We start from the raw sequence: 17,778 nt of genomic DNA on the forward strand, positions 1-17,778 counted from the left end.
CTATTGAAGTAACAGCTGAATCTTAGAAGTAGGTCTCAAGCTTAAAAGGATGAAGCCAAATCACCTCATTCTTGGGTGATACTCATAATTACCTTCTCATTCCTACACTCTCGTTCTTCAAACAGCTGTCTGTGGCATGTGGGTAGCATAGTTTGAAGGGTAGCAGGTGTTTATAATTTCCTTTCTCAAGGTCACAGGTGACTCTGCCAGTGCGCTAGCAAAACCACAGCTTCTGGGCCCCTTTCTTCCCACCAAACCCCAAGATCCCCTTCTCACATCCAGACCACTCTCTGCTACTTATGTGTCTTCAATACACCGCACAGCGATTAGAATCGTAGTGCCCCTATTCCGAGGAAATTTACTAAGGTTCTATCCACTAACCTCAAATCATTAAAAGCTTCTTGGTGGGTGGATGGGATGTTTCCCAGAAAAATTTTAGAAATTGGCTTTCTTAGATAACTTCTGTGGCAGATTTTTAAAGAGGGAGGAATCGGTATGTGGCTATATGCCCTCATCACACCAATGTCTTTATGGCCCTTATTAGCTGTCATTCTGGTCACTCTTTCCAGTAGCACTCAGTTGCCTGCACACTTCATTACCACCTCCTGGATAATCCCATTAGAAGTTACAATGATGATACAAAGATCAGATGAGATAACATGCTGTATATAGCAGGGCTTTTAAAAACTATAAACTATGAGTGTTAATTGCTGTTATTATTACTTGAACTGCTCCCAATTTTTATACAAATCTTCTTTGTGCCACTGATGACATAAAAGTTTAAGGCTGATTTTGCTTTAAGTTAGTTAGAATTTTTGGCTTATCTGCCATAACGCATCAGCACATTCAATTTAATGTTTCTAGAATTCTCTTAAAGATCTTTTGTATTTCAGTTTCTTCATTGGCAAATGATGATACTTTTATAGAATTATTATGACACTGAAGTGAGAACCTACAAAAAACACTGCACAGTGCCTGGCCCATGGTGTCTACTAGATGTTACGTGTAACTATTATTATTCAACTCCCAAATTTCTTTGAGCTATCATAGAGGAATATTATTTTGCAGTAAAACACTTCCACAGAAACAGCCATAAACATGACCATATTTTCAAAACCAAATACATATCTACTAGATCCAATTCCATTTCTAAAAATAAAAATTTACAGCTAGGTTTGGCAAAATAAACTCTGAATCCAGAAAGCGCCCTCAGAGAAGTCTGTCTCCATTGCCATAAGCTATAATCAGGCAGTGATGGTCAAGAAAACTTTATGAAGTTTCATTTCCTCTAAGGATTTATCTCATTTAATCTTTATGCATCGAATTAATCTGTGACCCATTTAGGTAGTTACACTAAGTGTGTCTGTGTTATTGACTACTGTGCTGCTATCGCTGGGGCTACTGAGATGATGGCGGGATAAAGAATAACACAGCAAGAAAAAACTTGCTGAACTTGTATAAGTTTATCAAGGAAACATAATCTATGGAACACCAGCAGCAGCGGATGGTAGTTATCAATCTAGGCAGGAACCAAAGAGTATTAGTTTGATAACTTGATTGTTTCTCCCAAAATGGAAAATAATATTCCATAAGGTAATGAGTGTTGAATTTTTTCTTTTCCAAATAATTGTTTCCTTCCTTTCAAGGAGTGATCAACTCAAGTTTTGGTTTCTGATCGACAAAACTTTTGATTGCCTTATTTTAATACTTCTTTAAGGGGATTAAGTTAGATATTGACTGGAAGGAAAATGTTAAGTAGGCACCAAATCTTTTAAGAGACCTTTGGGTAAATGCTTTGTTAAAACACAATACAACATGACATTGAAACTGTCTATAAGTAATAATGCCCCCAAACAAAATGACTTGTAAATAAATTACAGCTAAATCCACAATCACTTTCTTTAGTAATCAGTGACATATCTTTCTCACGTGTTGACATTCAATAGCTAGAACTGTGTGGAGATAAAAAAGTCTCAGTACTGTGATCACAGGGTTCTACTATTGGTAGGTAATAAATCCTTTGGAATAGTCTTGATGGAAATATCAAGAACTCCAGAAGCTCTTAGGCAACACATTCATTAAAAAGGAAAAGGACCTCTTGGTGTGTTTCTAAGCATACCTCTTTACTTTTCGGTTTTTCAGTTTCATAATTTGTAAAATGGAAATATCTATCCAAGAGTTATACAGCTGAAAGGAGATAATAAAGATACACTGGAGGGCCTGTCTGGTGACCCAGGGGTTAAGTCTCAGTACTATCACCTTGATGAAGGCTTACCATGATGGCCTGAGTTTGATTCCTTGCCAGGGGGCTAACCCACACATGGCATAACAGACTTCTTTTTTGCCAGCTGCTCCCCTTGGCATTGTATTTCAGTGGACCTGCCTGTTCTGCTCCCCACTGGTCTCTGTTGATTCCTCTCACTGTACCCCCGTACCTCTGTCCTGTGCCCCAGTTCTTCTATGCAAAAATAAATAAAATCTTTAAAAAAGAGATACACTGGTAACAGTAATTATTCAACACATGAATAACATCAATATTCACAAGAAAGCATTAATGTCAAATAATACTTTGATATGTTTATGATTAACCTATTCTCAGAAATTCATTATATCAATAACATTATAATAATAAATACCATGTGCAATGCACTGTTGAGTACTTCGATTTTAGTACTGAACAAGACCATGCAAAAATCCCTCTCTTGAGAGCACAGATTTTACAGGGGAAATGAAAGTCCTTTATTATGTATTGGTTTTTCTGTGATAAAGCCTCACAGTTTTTGGTAAAAACTGGGCACTAAATATAATGGGGCTTACGGAAAAAGTAAATTTTTGCATGCTGCTTTTAGCTATGGAGCTTTGTGACCATGGTGCTGATAAAAACTAACAATCCTAATCAAAGTATGAAATCAGTATTATGTTTTTGCTGACATTTGTACCCATTGCTCCCGTTAGTCAATCCTGAGCCTGTTTTCTTAAAATCTAGTATCCATGAGACCATCTTTGAAATGCAGGTCCTTGAAATAATCTACTTTCAATAGAGATCATTTTATCAAAATTGAAAAGCCAACTTAGATTTTAGATTCTTCATCAATAAAACAAAACAATTTTTTGAAGTTAGGGGAAGAAGTATTGTTGCAGCCTCTTCATCTTTCCTAGCATCTACTGAAGCTACTAAATGGAAAGAAAGCTACTTATGAAAGAACACTAAGATATCATTTTTGTCCATTTCAAGCTCTTTCTGTATTTTTCCTAAAGAAAAGCCATTTTCATAAAATTGTTCAGTCTTTTCTTTTGATTGTGAGTCTCCCTCTGACTGCTTTAATACTGCTAAATGCAGAAAAAAATTCTGCATTCATACAGACATCATTCATCCATTTGTAATGGCACATAAACTAATGTGTATTACAGAGACATAGACTGCACTTAACTTTTAGTAAGTGCTAGAAAGAAACAGGTTAGGGGGCTAAGCAAATGTCATAGCAGGGTACGCCATCACCTCAATTTATGGCATTTTACAGAGCTCCTGCCTTTTGGCTTGTCTTCCTAGTTTAAGCTACTGAGGCAGCAGACTCCCTTCTTGAACTTATTCTTTTCATGGCTTTCATGGGAAAAAGGACTGAAACAATTCCTGTGGAATAAGGTCTTTGGGAACCATGTGTATGTTTAGATGATGCCCTAGTTTAAAAAATAGGTACCTCAGCCTGTGTCTAAAATGGGATGACTATAATTTCTTTGGTATTCCAATGCTCTAAGGTGTATTGTTTAAAAATAATTATACTCTTGAATTGATTCATGGTTTTGGTTAGCTGATTTCTCAAGTTTTGCCACATTGTATAACTGGAAATACCTTTTCTTGTGTTAGGAAAAATACAGAAAGAGCTTGAAATGGACAAAAATGATTTCTAAGTGTTCTTTCCATAAAGCATTAGGAAGCCTGACCTTTTAGTCACTCTTTCCCACTATACCACACATGCTCTCTAACCTCTATCTGCTGACTAAACTGTACTGATATCTAGATACCATATCCAATTGCTTGGTATCATTTCACCAAGCACTGGGTTTATGAAGATAGAGATATTGAGTCCTACAGTTTATGATTTTCTGAAGACAACTAACATGTCCACTACGTATGCAGTATGAAATTTCCAATAGCAATTCGGTAATGAACAGCTACTATTTGACTTGGAGGACGTAACTGTCATATGTATAAATATGGATGTGAATTTTAAGCGAACCATGAAAGAAGGAAGAATGAGCGAAATGATGAGTGAGCATGTATGGGATGACTATTAGAGATATGCTTAGTTTTTCTGCTTTTAATATGTTCACTTGGAACAGTAGGAGCCGCTGGCGAGCCTCATTTTCTCACTCTGAGTGAGTGTGGTGTGTGTGATGTGCCATGTGATACAAGGGCATCTTGTCCAGGGTTGAACCCTGTCTTGCACCCTGAGCTGCTGGGATAGACTCTAGCCACCCAAAGCCCTCAAGTGGTATAAGCAGGTTGGGAAAATGAATGAATGAAAATTACATAAGAATTATACAATTATAGTGTTTAATATTACAAATGTTCTGGGTATTTAGTTGGAAGTTTGGGCTGTTTTTGCGACCAGAAATATGCCATAAGAAATTAATTCTTGTTTATATCAATTAGCCTATAGTAAAAGTGGCTTCATTAAGCATTTTTACTTAAGTTGCGTGGGGGAGAAAGGAAGGGGTGGGGAAGGCAGGCAGAGGAGATGTTGGAACAGGTGGTTTGATGGGGAGTGGGTGGAACATGTGTACATATGGAAGATCAAAAATCTAACCCCAAAATAAAAAAAATTAAAATGTTGCAGTTTCCTAGAACTTATAGACAATAGGGAGGAGCTATTGTACTTGAGTAGGAACTCTCTTAAGATAGAACATCGGTTCCATATTGCTTTGAACTTTTTAAATTTCATAAATTGGAATTTAACTGTTTATGGCTCACTTTTCTAATGACACAAAAAAATACTCAAAGATAAGAAAGCATATTTTATATTTTTTGGCTTATCTACTTTCCTCATTTCACCCCTATACCCACCCAGTGCTTGGGATAGCACTATCAATGCACTCTGTATACATAATGTTTGCTGATCATTTAGAAAATAAATTCCTATTATGCCACTATTATGTAACAGTCGTCCAGCAATGTGAATTCTCAGGATTTAAAGAGTTTCTCAGGTAGAAAAACTTAGCAAAGTCAAAAGAGAATAGGGGGAAAAGTCAATGAGAAACATAAATCTCAGTGGAGTATGCTAATGGAAAAATATCAACACAGCTTCATAACTGATAATGTCTAGAGAAAAAATTACTGTTCAGACATTTAAGAAAACTGTTATATTATAGAGAAGTCACAAATGGTCTTAAAGGTGAGTCTATTTTGCATTTATATTGAAATTTCAATAGAAGGGCTCTGAATTGCTACTTTATTGATAAGTGAAAACATATACTTTTATGACTTAAGTTATAAAAGCTTATAGTTTATCAGTTCCCTCTCCACCCTGTAATTACCTACAGGAAGAGATTGGTCATAGGTCCTATTTTATGAGTTTTATAGGGGTACATTCAATCCAGTTTACATACTGTGAATTCCTGGAAAATTTTATAGATTACAAAAAATAAAGTGCTTCCTTTGGATCAAAGACATCTCACTTTAAATCATGTATTTATTAACAAACAAGTTATCCCAAATATTATGCTAAAATGTAAAACAACCATATTGTTCTCTCTCTCCCCCCCTAATGTATAGTAATGTAACAAACAGCAATTTTACAGAATGGGCTAAACAGTGAAATAATCCAGCAACAAAACAACTCAAAATGTTGTATAATAAGTATCATAAAATTTAAGATCTTCAATATGAAATTTAATTTGAATAATTTAGGTTAATACATTTATGAATGAGGTTAGTGCTGAAGACAAGCAATATCACAAATATTCAGATATAGTTTCAGCATAATAAAATACTCTAAAACATACAGTTTACTATTGTAGAGAAGAATGTGACAAAATTTATTACTCAGCCCTTAGAAAATCTAGAAAGAGTATAAATGCAGAAAGAATGAATAGATTATTAAATTGGTCTTATAATGATGGAGAATAATGAATCAACAATTTAATTTCCAATCAGCTTAGTATATTTTAATCTGAATAAATCATGTAATACTCAGAGGAATGGCAAAAGTATGCCATCTGGCATAATTCTGATGAGCCAACCTGAATTTTATTTCAATCTGTGTGATGGATGTGTAAGCGCCTGTGAAAATACAATCTATAATATCATAAACTGCCAAAAAACTGATAATTTAAAAGAAAGCTTGAGCTCTTTAATGGGGGCTATAAAATCATTAAATATAATAAGAAAGTAATAATAATGTTACACATTTGGAATGTAGACACTTTATAAAAATAAGCGGATGATCATAATAGGCTACACTGATGTTATTTGAATTTTATTATGTTGGTTTTCACTGGAGATTAAAAAACAATTGTTTCCGATCACTAAAAATTCTTTATATATTCATGATTTACCATGTTTTAATTTTATGAGAAAATATAAAAAGTTGTGGTTAAATGCTGTGCTTGTGCTTGTACGTGAAAAGACAAGTATGTTTTAACTTATGTTTCTCAGGTAATGACATTAAATAAGAAAAGACCAAACATGTGGGAGGGGGGACTTCCTTATGCTAGTTACTATTTCCCTTTGATTTGCAAATAAGTCCTTCTTTTAAAGTAAATATGGGACTGGAGTCTACACTGACTTAACTATTAACTTTTACACCTGCTTTTCAGAGTTTAGACAATGACCTCTGATTAATCTGAGTCTGATATTATCTGTAACTTGCTATAGGCTACAAGAAGGTGCAGCAACTAGTTCTTAAAGTGGCATAATCTAATTATTTTCATTTAACCTAATTGATGTCTTATTTGGTTTTGCTATAATAATGAAGTATCTAAGTAAATACCATTCAGGACAAGAATCAGTGAAAAGAAAGATAAACATTTAACCATCAAATCTGAACTCTAAATTAGGTTTAAAGAAAATAAAAGAATATCTACAAAACATGAGCAGGCAAAATAGGCTTCTTAGACAAAACAGTAACTATCAGGCTGATACCCAATGTCTCTCCTGCAATACTAAACATGAGGAGGCAAAAGATGACCCACTTCCACGATGTTTTGAAGGGAAAAGGTTATGTCCAAGTAACTGAAACCCTGGCAAACTGTCTTAAGTTAAGATAACTGAGATTTCAAAATAAGTAAATTCAGATAACACAATCTCAATTTATATTTCTTTTCAAAAATGAACAAACTAAAGAGCTCAGCATGCAAAACAATAAGTAGTGATTACAGTCAGCTAAAAAATAAAGATGTGGTTATTTTTGATAACTAGGGCCATGGCACAAGGGGATATTCTTGTTTATTTTCTATCAAAGGGATCTCAAAAACAAATATGGTATTATTAATGTCAAAAAGAAAAAAAAACATTGTAAACAAAAAACTAAAGTTCATGTAATAAATGGAAATGCAGGAAACAAGTAAAAAGTGAGTGAGACATGTCAGATAAGGGGTTAATTTTCAAAATATATAAAAAGCTTACACAATTCAACATCAATATACAATCTAATTAAAAAAATAGGTAGAAGAGCTAAATAGATACTTCTCCAAAGAACACAAAGATGGCCAAGGAACACTTGAAAAAATGTTCAGTATTATTTATTATAAGAGAAATGCAAATCAAAACCACAATGAGATGTCACCTCACCCCCATGAGAATGTTTCATATCAAAAAAGACTAGAAACAACAAATGTTGGTGAAGTTGTGGAGAAAAATGAGCCCTTATTCAGGGTGGGTAGGAATGTAAATTGATACAGTCTATATGGAAAATGGCATGGAGATTCTTTAACAACTGAAAGTGGAAATGCCTTATGATCCAGTAATGCCACTCTTAGATATTCACCCACAGAATAGGAAAAGACTTAAGAATGCCTATGTCCACAGCAGCATTATTCATAAAAGCCAAGCTATGCAACCAACCCAAATGTCCATCAACAGACAGGATAAAGAAATTGTTGTATAAATACTCAATGGAATACCATTCAGCTATTTTAAATAATTATTTTCTCCCAACTGGTCGAAAATGTAATTTTGAGGGGATTATGCTAAGTGAAAAAGTTAGAAAGTAAAAGACAATTACAAATAATTCCACTCATTTATGAAATATAAAGAAAACAAACTGGCAAACAAAAGAAAATGGTTCATAGACTGTGAAAAATACAGGGATTACCAGAGGCAAGGGAGGAAAGAGTGGTAACATAACAGTGTTCAGCCCTGGAGCTTTGACGTAGGGTGAGTGAAGCATGTGCACACTTTGGGGTGTGAAGCTGTACTCCCCAAATTATATATTTATATTAACAAATGACAAATCAATAAATTTTGAGAATTAGGTAGACTACAGACCAAAGAGACAAAGATGGTTCTTGGGCTACCCTTATTTTACTGCAAGGTCAGTGAATTACATTATGTGCTATAGAATTACAACATCCTCTACAACCATATGTTTGTTTACTGAAAGGTTCATTCAGAATTCTAACATGAAATGTCAAGAAACATAACTTTCTCTTTTACAGAAGCTTGACAGTGTCTCATTTCTCATTTCCCTCACTTGCTGTAACTAGTATGTAGCATTCTCCTGAATCTGAAGTCATTCATGGTGGTACCTGAGGCAAGAGGAAAGTGGGAGTAATAATGAACTGAAAGGTACGCTGGAAAGTGGAGACTAAATACATGGTAAGACGCCATTCAGGGCCCAGTTTCAGTCATTCAGAAATTCTGGACTTTCTCTTTCTATTTTTTCCTTAGACTTCAGGAGTATCATGGGTCCACATTGTACAAAATTTGAATTTATAAATACCCCACCTTGTTAAATTTTTCGATAGACTTTTTCCTATTTCTCCTCTGTAAATATACTTCCTTCTCTTAAACCACTTCAGGGAAATAATGACACAGAGGTACAAAGGATGGAAATTAGGTAAAATTTTATTTCTATGAAAATCAGACCTTAACCTAGGTTAAGGCACCAGAGGATATTAGGTTACTAAGCAGACTGTGATTCTATTTAGAGGTTATAAAGAAAGGGACAAACTGAAATGTAAGTGTCAGCAAGGTAGGGAGCTATGGGGGCTGAGGCATAATAGAATAGCCAGAAAAACACATTAGATAGGAAGTTTGGTTCAAGTCACGACCTGAAACACATGGGTCTTGAGAGTGGCAATGTAAACCAAGTATACTGAAACTTATTTATTGCATGGAGTAGAAATGTTAGTAACATTTCTATCATTTAATAATCTAATTGAAATAGATAATCAAAAGACCAATATCTAAATTATATGTATTTTTAGATTATGTTCCTAATTCACTAGGATCATTTTGAGATTAGGATACTTCTGCAAATATTGTTTCTCACGATTTTTTAGGATTCAGGTCTATTATTTCAACATCTAATTAATGTGGAAATACACAATCAGCCCACAGGGTAAAACAAAAAACTCTGCCAGGATGCATTTTTCTGAGGTCTAGAATGTACACAAAAGATATGTAAATACAGGAAAGCCTATAAGAATAAAATAAATTTCAAAATTTTTAAATAATTTTGAATAAAATTTAAATAATTTTAAAATAATTTCATGACTGAGTATATTATACAAATATATTAAAATTATATTTTCTACAATTGCTAATCTTTTTAATATTAAAAAATAAAATCTACAAATGTAGAATGCAACTGGAGTTTATATTATAAACAAGTTCCTTTTTATGATTATATCAATAATTAACTGTTCAATATGAGTCCTTTTTTGGAGTCCTACCTATTAAATTACCAAACATGCTGAATCAATCATATTGGGTTTATTACAAAGTAGAAATGGAGTCAATTTCGTATTGTCAGTGAACAAATATTATTGTCAATAAAATTCAAATAGTTTAACATAGCTTTTACTTTCTTAGAAAAAGTACTGTCAGCTCTTTCTCACAATAGGAAATGATGCATTATATAGAGTACTAAAAACACTTATTGTCTAGAACAGATTAGAAATAATATTAAGCTTAGTGTACAGTAAGATATACTCCAGGCTCTTTTTCCCTATGAACCTTTCTAGCAACTGATGTGTCATACAAATATAACTGGAGATTAAAGGGAACCCTGTCTTCCTTTTATATTATCTTTTACAATTACTTTTAATATAGTAAATAGATACTGTAATTGTGAAATGTCTTTTGTTGTGTGGGAGTAATACAGAAGGGTGAGAGATAAGATCTCACTTCTAGAATAATAAAGCATAACACTAGGAGAGAAATGAAGCATAAAGGTCTGCGTGCACCACTGCAAAACATTTACTCCAAATAATGATGCTAGCACACTAAACACTCATTATTAAAACAGTGTAAATAAATCTGCCTAAAGATTTACTTTATTTTTCAAAAGTCTAAAGTATTTTTAAATTAAAAAACCCAAAACAACCCTAGAAATATGACTGTAGAATTGAGGGTACTAGAAGGGGAGGGAGGAGAGAGCTAGGAAGGGACCCCATAGTCTCAGGTAAAGGACTATGGGTGCTCTGGTGGTGGCTGTGTTGTGATGTACATCTGACACTGTGTGAACCTATTTCCCTAAGTCATAAATAATGTTGTAAACCAATGTTACCTCAATAAAAAAAAATTCTATTTATAACACTGATATAAACAAGTACCTGTAAAAGAGATAGTGCATCTTATTTTCCTTTATCTTGGCAAAAAATGGTAGTTTTCATTAATTAGAAAACATGGCTATAAATTTTTGGTAATATAAAGATTAAAAGAGTTTCCTACAATTGCATTTTTTGTCACTGTAACCAGTATCATTTTGTAGCTTCTCATTAGTAGTAACACTGCAGAAATAGATTGCCTTACCGTTGGTGCTGTATCTATATGATGGTTACAAGGTTTTCTTACTGTGCTGACACCTGTGAAAAGAAAAGTGTGAATATTTGCTTATAGTATGCATCCATTTTACTGTAAAAATGTTTAAGTCTGCAACATGTGATTCCTACAGTATACAAGAAAAAAGCTTCTTTTGGCTGGCAGGATTCCTTCAAGTTTTACCAAGAATACATTGATAAGAAACAGTTCAAGAGGTTAGTTTACTAAGAAACCTGACTCAAGGTGAGTTAAGCCAACTTTCCCATTCAGTGCTGTGTCCAGCAACAGCACAAGATGTGTCCACATCCTGCTTGGGGCTCTGAAATTATACCATTATGTCTGTTCTGCTGTATTTCTTCCATAAAAGTTCCATTTCTGACTTGAGGTCACCAAGTTTTCATAAAGCAACATCATGAGGGCAACAAAAGGAATCAGTTCTTTATTTTCTCAAAAGGAATAAATAAGTCTATTTGAATTTCTCTTTGATCATTTGACTTCCTACTATGACATAGTCTGCTATCTATTCAATCACCACAGAGCATGTGAAGAAAAGAGTTACTCTGATTCCTTCCTTTAAAATGATATTGACTGCTAACTTGAGAAAAAATCCTTTAATCATGTGTGGATTTACCTTTTTGTTCCCAATATTCTCTAGTGAATTTTAAAATAAACAGCTTCTACAGATGTAACACATTGCATCTCATCTATGAAAAAAATACTGGTTCAAAGTGTGGCTCAAGTTAAAAAAGAACACAGGTATGAGTCTCACTTACATTATCTGGTTACCAGCAGATCATTGAGTGAATTAAAACACTGGCATGTTCAAATAATGCTTAAGGCTGTCACAGCAGGGCTGATTATAAATGAGAACTGCAACGTATGGTTAGTGGCAACTGCCAAAATTCCTAGTTGTAACAAAATATGTTTCTCTCAGTTACAGGCATTTAACTAATTTTTCTTAAAGTTTGGTAAGGGATTAAACTGAGAAAAACATAAAATCATTTTTCACCACTTTGCAAAAGTATATTCAAAATGAACAAAGTACAAACATGATTTTAAAACAATGTAGTTATTGTTTCATTAAAAGGAAAAAAATCTCTCAACCATCAACATTACTCAGATACCAAAAGCAGACAAGGACATTATAAAAGAAAACTACAGGCCAATATCCCTAATGAACAAAGATCCAAATGACTCAACAAAATCCTAGCAAATGGAACTCAATAATACATTAAAATGATTAGACATCATGACCAAATGGATTTATTCTAGTGATGGAACAAGGATGGTTCCATATTCCAAAACAATGTAATTCACCACATCAAGTAAAGATAAAAATCACATGATCACATCAATAGATGTAGAAAAAATATTGATGAGATTCAACATTCACTTTTGATAAAAACTGAAAAAAATGGGTATAGAAGTAACATATTTCAACATAATAAAGGCCATTATAGGACAAACCCACAACTAAATGTCATATTCAATGACGAGAAACAGAAAGCTTTATCTCTAAGATCAGGTACAAAACAAGGCTGTCCACTTTCACCACTACTATTCAACATAGTATTGGAACTCCTAGAAAAAACACTTAAGGAAGAGAAAGATGAAAAAGGAAACCAAACTGGGAAAGAAGCAAAACTATTACTATTTGCAGATGATATGAAAGTATACACAGAAAACCCCATGGACACCACTAAAAACTATTAGAAACAATAAATCAGTAAAGTGGCTACAAAATCAATACAAAAAATCAGTTGCATTCTTATGTGCAAACAATGAACTGGAAGAGAAAGAAATCAAGGACACCATTTCATTTACCGTCATATTAAAAATAAATACCTAATAATAAACATAACAAAAGAGGTGATGGGACTATACAATAAAAACTGGAAGATACTATTGAAAGGAACAGAAAACAAGGAGAAATATTCATAGAAAAATATTTCCTGCTCATGAACTAGAATAATCAACATTATTAAAATGGTCTTCTTACCCAAATGGATATAGTCATTATGAAATATATGTATTACAATATGTAAACTTACAGACTGTAAATTCAATATACATATGAAATCCCTAACAAAGACTCAATGGAATTCTTCAAAGAAATAGAGCAAATACGACTGTAACTTATATGGCATCACAAAAAGCCCAAATAGTCAAAGCAATCCTAACAACAAAAAAGGAGGTATCACACACCCAGACTTCAAACTATACTACTAAGCTATAGTAATCAAAACACTATTTTTTGGCATAAAAACAGACATACAAACCAATGTAATAGAATTGAGAACCCAGTAATAAACTCACACTATGTGAATAGTTAACCTATCACAAAGGAGTCACAAGTATAAAATGGAGAAAGGAAAATCTCTTGAAAAAACAGTGTTGGAAAAATTGGACAGCCATAAACAAAAGGATTAAATTAGACCACTATCTCACACTATAGGCAAAAAAAAAAAAAATCAAAATAGATCGAAGACTTGGGCATAAAACCTGCAATCATAAAATATCAATATGTAGGAGAAAACATAGGCAAAATATTTATGACACTGTTCCATGGTTATCTTTGGGAACTCAACTACAATGGCAAGGAAAAAAAAGCAATAAACATATGGGACAATATCAAACTACAAAGCTGCACAGTGAAAGAAACTATCATGAAAACAAAGACACTAACCAAATGGGAGAAAATATATTTGAACATCAAACATCTGACAAGGGAATATCTAAGCTTTACAAAGAACTCATACAACTCAACAAAAAGAAACAATCCAGTCAAAAAATGGGCAGAAAAGCTAAATAGATGCTTCTCCAAAGAAGACATACAGATGGCCAATGGGCACATGAAAAAATGCTCATCATCACTTCTCATCAAAGCCATACAAATCAAAACCAGTGAGATACCACCTCACACTAGTGAGAATTGCCCATATCAAAAAGACCAAAAACAATAAGTGTTGATGAAAGTGTGGGTAAAAAGGAACCCTTCTATACTGTTGGCGGGGGTGTTGCTTGGTTTAGCTCCTGTGGAAAACAGTAGGGGGAGCGGTCAAAATAGTAAAAATAGATCTACCACATGATCGGGCAATTTCACTCCTTGGTATCTGTATGTAGAATACAAAAAAAAAAAAAAATAAAAACAACATTAATTTGAAGGGACAGATGCACTGCTATGTCCACTGTAGCACTATTTACAACAAATTATGAAACCAACCTAAGTGTCCAATGACATATGAGTGAAATAAGATGATGAGATGTGTATGTATGTGTGAATATACACACACATACACACACACACACACACAGAATGTAATACTACCCAACAATAAAAAAAGAAATTTTGCCATTTTCCATAACATGGATGAACTGGAAGGGACGATGCTAAGTGAAATAAGTCAGAAGAAGAAAGACAAATACCAGATGATTTCACCAACATATGGAATATAGAGAAACAAAAAAAAAAGGAATGGACAAACCAAAACATACTAGAAATCTGATGTAGAATTGAGGCCACCAAGGTCGAAGGTGAGGAGCAAGATGCAGAGGAAGCCCAATGGTCTATAGTGGACTTTGCATGCCTTGGTGGTGGTTTTGGTGTGGCAACATACATCAGAAGAGGTGAAAGCCTATGCCTCTAAATCATAGATGGTGTTGTATACCAAAGTTACCTCAACAAAAAAAATACAATTTAAAAAAAAAAGAAAAAAGGCGGGGGGGGGATCTCTGAATCTCTATTTTTAGCCAATGAAGTGTAATATACTATACTACCTTCATTCAAACTGATATCTACTGAGTGGCTATTTGGCAGTGATAAAAAAAAAGTTATAAAGGATAAATTATGATTTCCAATCTTAAGTGTCTAGTAAAACAGTTGTCTTTTTTTTGAAGAAATGCTAAGTGCAATTTAACAGATTTGTCTGAATTGTAATCACAAAGGTTTAAAGGTTATTTTGATGGAAAGACAGATTTCCCATCATAAACTAATACCGGGCTTGACTTTAAAAATATTTTAAAATCTAGGGGCCTCCCCGGTGGCACAGAGGGTTGAGTGCCATGCTGTGAAGCTGTCTGCAGCCTCAGCAGCACAGGTTCGATTCCCGACTGGCCAGGGAGATTCCCACATGGCGTGGCAGACCTCTCCTGTCTCCCTCACCAGTGCACTCCCCTCAGCAGTGCTTTCAGTCCATCTGCCTGTTCTGCTCCCTGCTCTGTCTCTGGTGAATCCTCTCACTCTCCCGTGTCTCTGGCCTGTACCCCAGTTATTGTATCAAAATAAAAAAAAATTTAAATCCAGTTAATCCATATTGGAAAATAGTCAAACAATGCCCATTCTTATTGTAAGATCTTAATAATACTGAAGCATACAGAACAAATGGTGAAATCCTTACCTCCTCAGACTCCACCCCTATAAACTCTCTAGTAGCAACCATTGAGAACAGTCAGGCAAGACACACTGGCTTTTGAGTGAGAGGGGTGATACAATGGGTTTAAGAATTAGCAACATCTCACTAATGCAATGTGATCACTATAAAAATGGCTTAGGCTGATTACTAATTTTAAAATTCTTTTTTTTTTTTTTAAGATTTATTTTATTTATTTATTATACAAGCACTGGGTACAGTCAGAAGCGTGGGAGGGTGAGAGAATTCACCAGAGCCAGAGCGGGGAGCAGAGCAGGCAGAAGGACCGAAGTACACTGCTGAGGGGAGCAGTGGGCGGCAGGAGAGGTCTGCGCGCCATGCAGGACCCTCCTCCGGCGGCCTGGGAGCAGCCGGGGATCGAACTGCTGCAGAGGCTGCGGGCAGCTTCGCAACCCAGCGCTCAACCGCTGCGCCACCGGGGAGGCCCTAATTTTAAAATTCTTATCCCATTAGAAAGTAACTTCAAAATTATGAAAATAAAATTTATATCCTCTGTTCATCAAATTACAAAGAAAAAGATACATATTTTGCAATTTCAATTTGGGGATAAGAGTGTTCAAAACTAGAATTTTCTTTAATGGATTATAAAAAGATACAATCTTAGTTTTATTTTTTTTTTTTATAGAGGCATGCTTTATTTATTTGTTTTGCTGGTTTGTTTGTTTGTTTTGTCTACACATGCACTGGGTACAGTCAGAAGCGCAGGAGGGTGAGAGAATTCACCAGAGCCAGAGCGGGGAGCAGAGCAGGCAGAAGGACCGAAGTACACTGCTGAGGGGAGCAGCGGGCGGCAGGAGAGGTCTGCGCGCCATGTGGGACCCTCCTCCGGTGGCCGAGGAGCAGCCGGGGATCGAACCAGCGCCGCAGAGGCCGCGGGCAGCTTCGCAACCCAGTGCTCAATCGCTGCGCCACCGGGGAGGCCCCAATCTTAGTTTTAAATTTAGATTGCAAATTGAAACATCATTTGTAATACATAGATATTTGTACGTATACAAGTTTTTCAAGCTTTGAGTGCACAAAGGAATAAATTTAAGGAACAATATCCCAATTATAAGTTTCTAAGTAGATTTGATTTAAAAAATCTGTATTTGTATCTTATTTCACTTATATTAAGGTATAAAGATATGTGAAAGCTCATAATTAGTAGCTTACTGTAGTGGTTATTTTTAGTGTGTCAACTTAACTAAGTCCCAGTGCCAGATATCTGGTCAAACATTACAGGTATCTGTAAAGGTATTTTTATGGTATGGGATTAACACTTATATCAGCAGACAGTGAATAAATCAAATTGCTCCTCATAAATTGGAGTGTGGCCTTAAGAAAAAGACCAACCTTCCCTGAAAGAGGGAATTTTGCCAATAGACTGCATTCAGATTTGAACTGTTACTCTTCTCTCCTGGTCATATCTCATTGGGCACTTTATATATTTAAGTTTAAATGGATGAAAATACAAAGGAATCTGTGAAGTATTAAGTAAGAATTTATAAACAAAAAAAATACTTTAATAAAAAAAAACTTAATGTTTCCTCTATTCCTAAGAGAAAAATCTAAGGTTTTCCCTTATAGCTTGAGGTTTCTGTTTTAATTCATTTGGCTCTCAAAATTCTTATATATCAAAATATGCTCTCCTTTGCTGACAGAAATATGAAACTTTAAATAACGGATTATGGATAAGAAACCCTTTACTTTTGTTGTCTGAATATGTTATTACACTATCAGACAGCTTCTAGAGTTTTAGATGAGAAGTCTAAAACTCTTCTTCTATCATAAATAACCTGTTCCTCTTCTGTAGAGGCCTTTGAATTTTTTCCCATTATCCAAGCAATCAGGAATTTCATCAGGATATGTCTAAGTGTGTCTTTGTTCTAATTAATCTTTCTGGGGACTTGATAAACTCTTTAATCCACAGAATCTTCCTATTCTTCTCCAGGAAATTTTATTATTTGTCTAATTTTATTATCTGTCAAATAACAACTATTATTTGTCTAACTTTGCAGCTCATCTTATATTTATTTCAATAATTTTTATCTTTGCTAAAGCTACTATATACTTCATATTCTAGGTCTCTTCCAAATATGTAAGCAGAAAATGGGTTTTAAAGAGTTCACTGAGCACTCTCAGGAAGCAAAAGCTATAAAATCTCAGATCTGCCTATCTCTGTCAGTTTAATGTTTGTAGTGAAATCAGTAGCCTTGAATATTCTCCGCACCACAAGAAACCTAAACGGACACCTGGAGGTGCAGTCATTGTAAACTGTTGACTTAACACTGTAACTTAGTATTGATGAGATTTGAGGAGAGAAGCTACTCATGTGCCTAAATTGAGGACTATTGGTTAGGCAGTTTTGTTTTTTGTTTTTTTTCC

At 34.5% G+C, this 17,778-nt stretch overlaps 1 protein-coding gene across 1 annotated transcript in view; it reads right to left on the minus strand.

Moving 5' to 3' along the window:
* Positions 1-17,778, minus strand: part of AHI1 (Abelson helper integration site 1) — a 164,623-nt gene that overhangs the window by 54,046 nt on the left and 92,799 nt on the right. The window contains exon 22 of the mRNA XM_037520436.2: positions 10,976-11,028. Within this exon, the coding sequence (XP_037376333.1) occupies positions 10,976-11,028 (53 nt within the window). The remainder of the gene's footprint in view (positions 1-10,975; positions 11,029-17,778) is intronic.

This window comes from Talpa occidentalis, unplaced genomic scaffold (genome assembly GCF_014898055.3).
Source record: "Talpa occidentalis isolate TD23 unplaced genomic scaffold, MPIMG_talOcc4v2.1 talOcc4.2, whole genome shotgun sequence".
Taxonomy (NCBI): domain Eukaryota; kingdom Metazoa; phylum Chordata; class Mammalia; order Eulipotyphla; family Talpidae; genus Talpa; species Talpa occidentalis.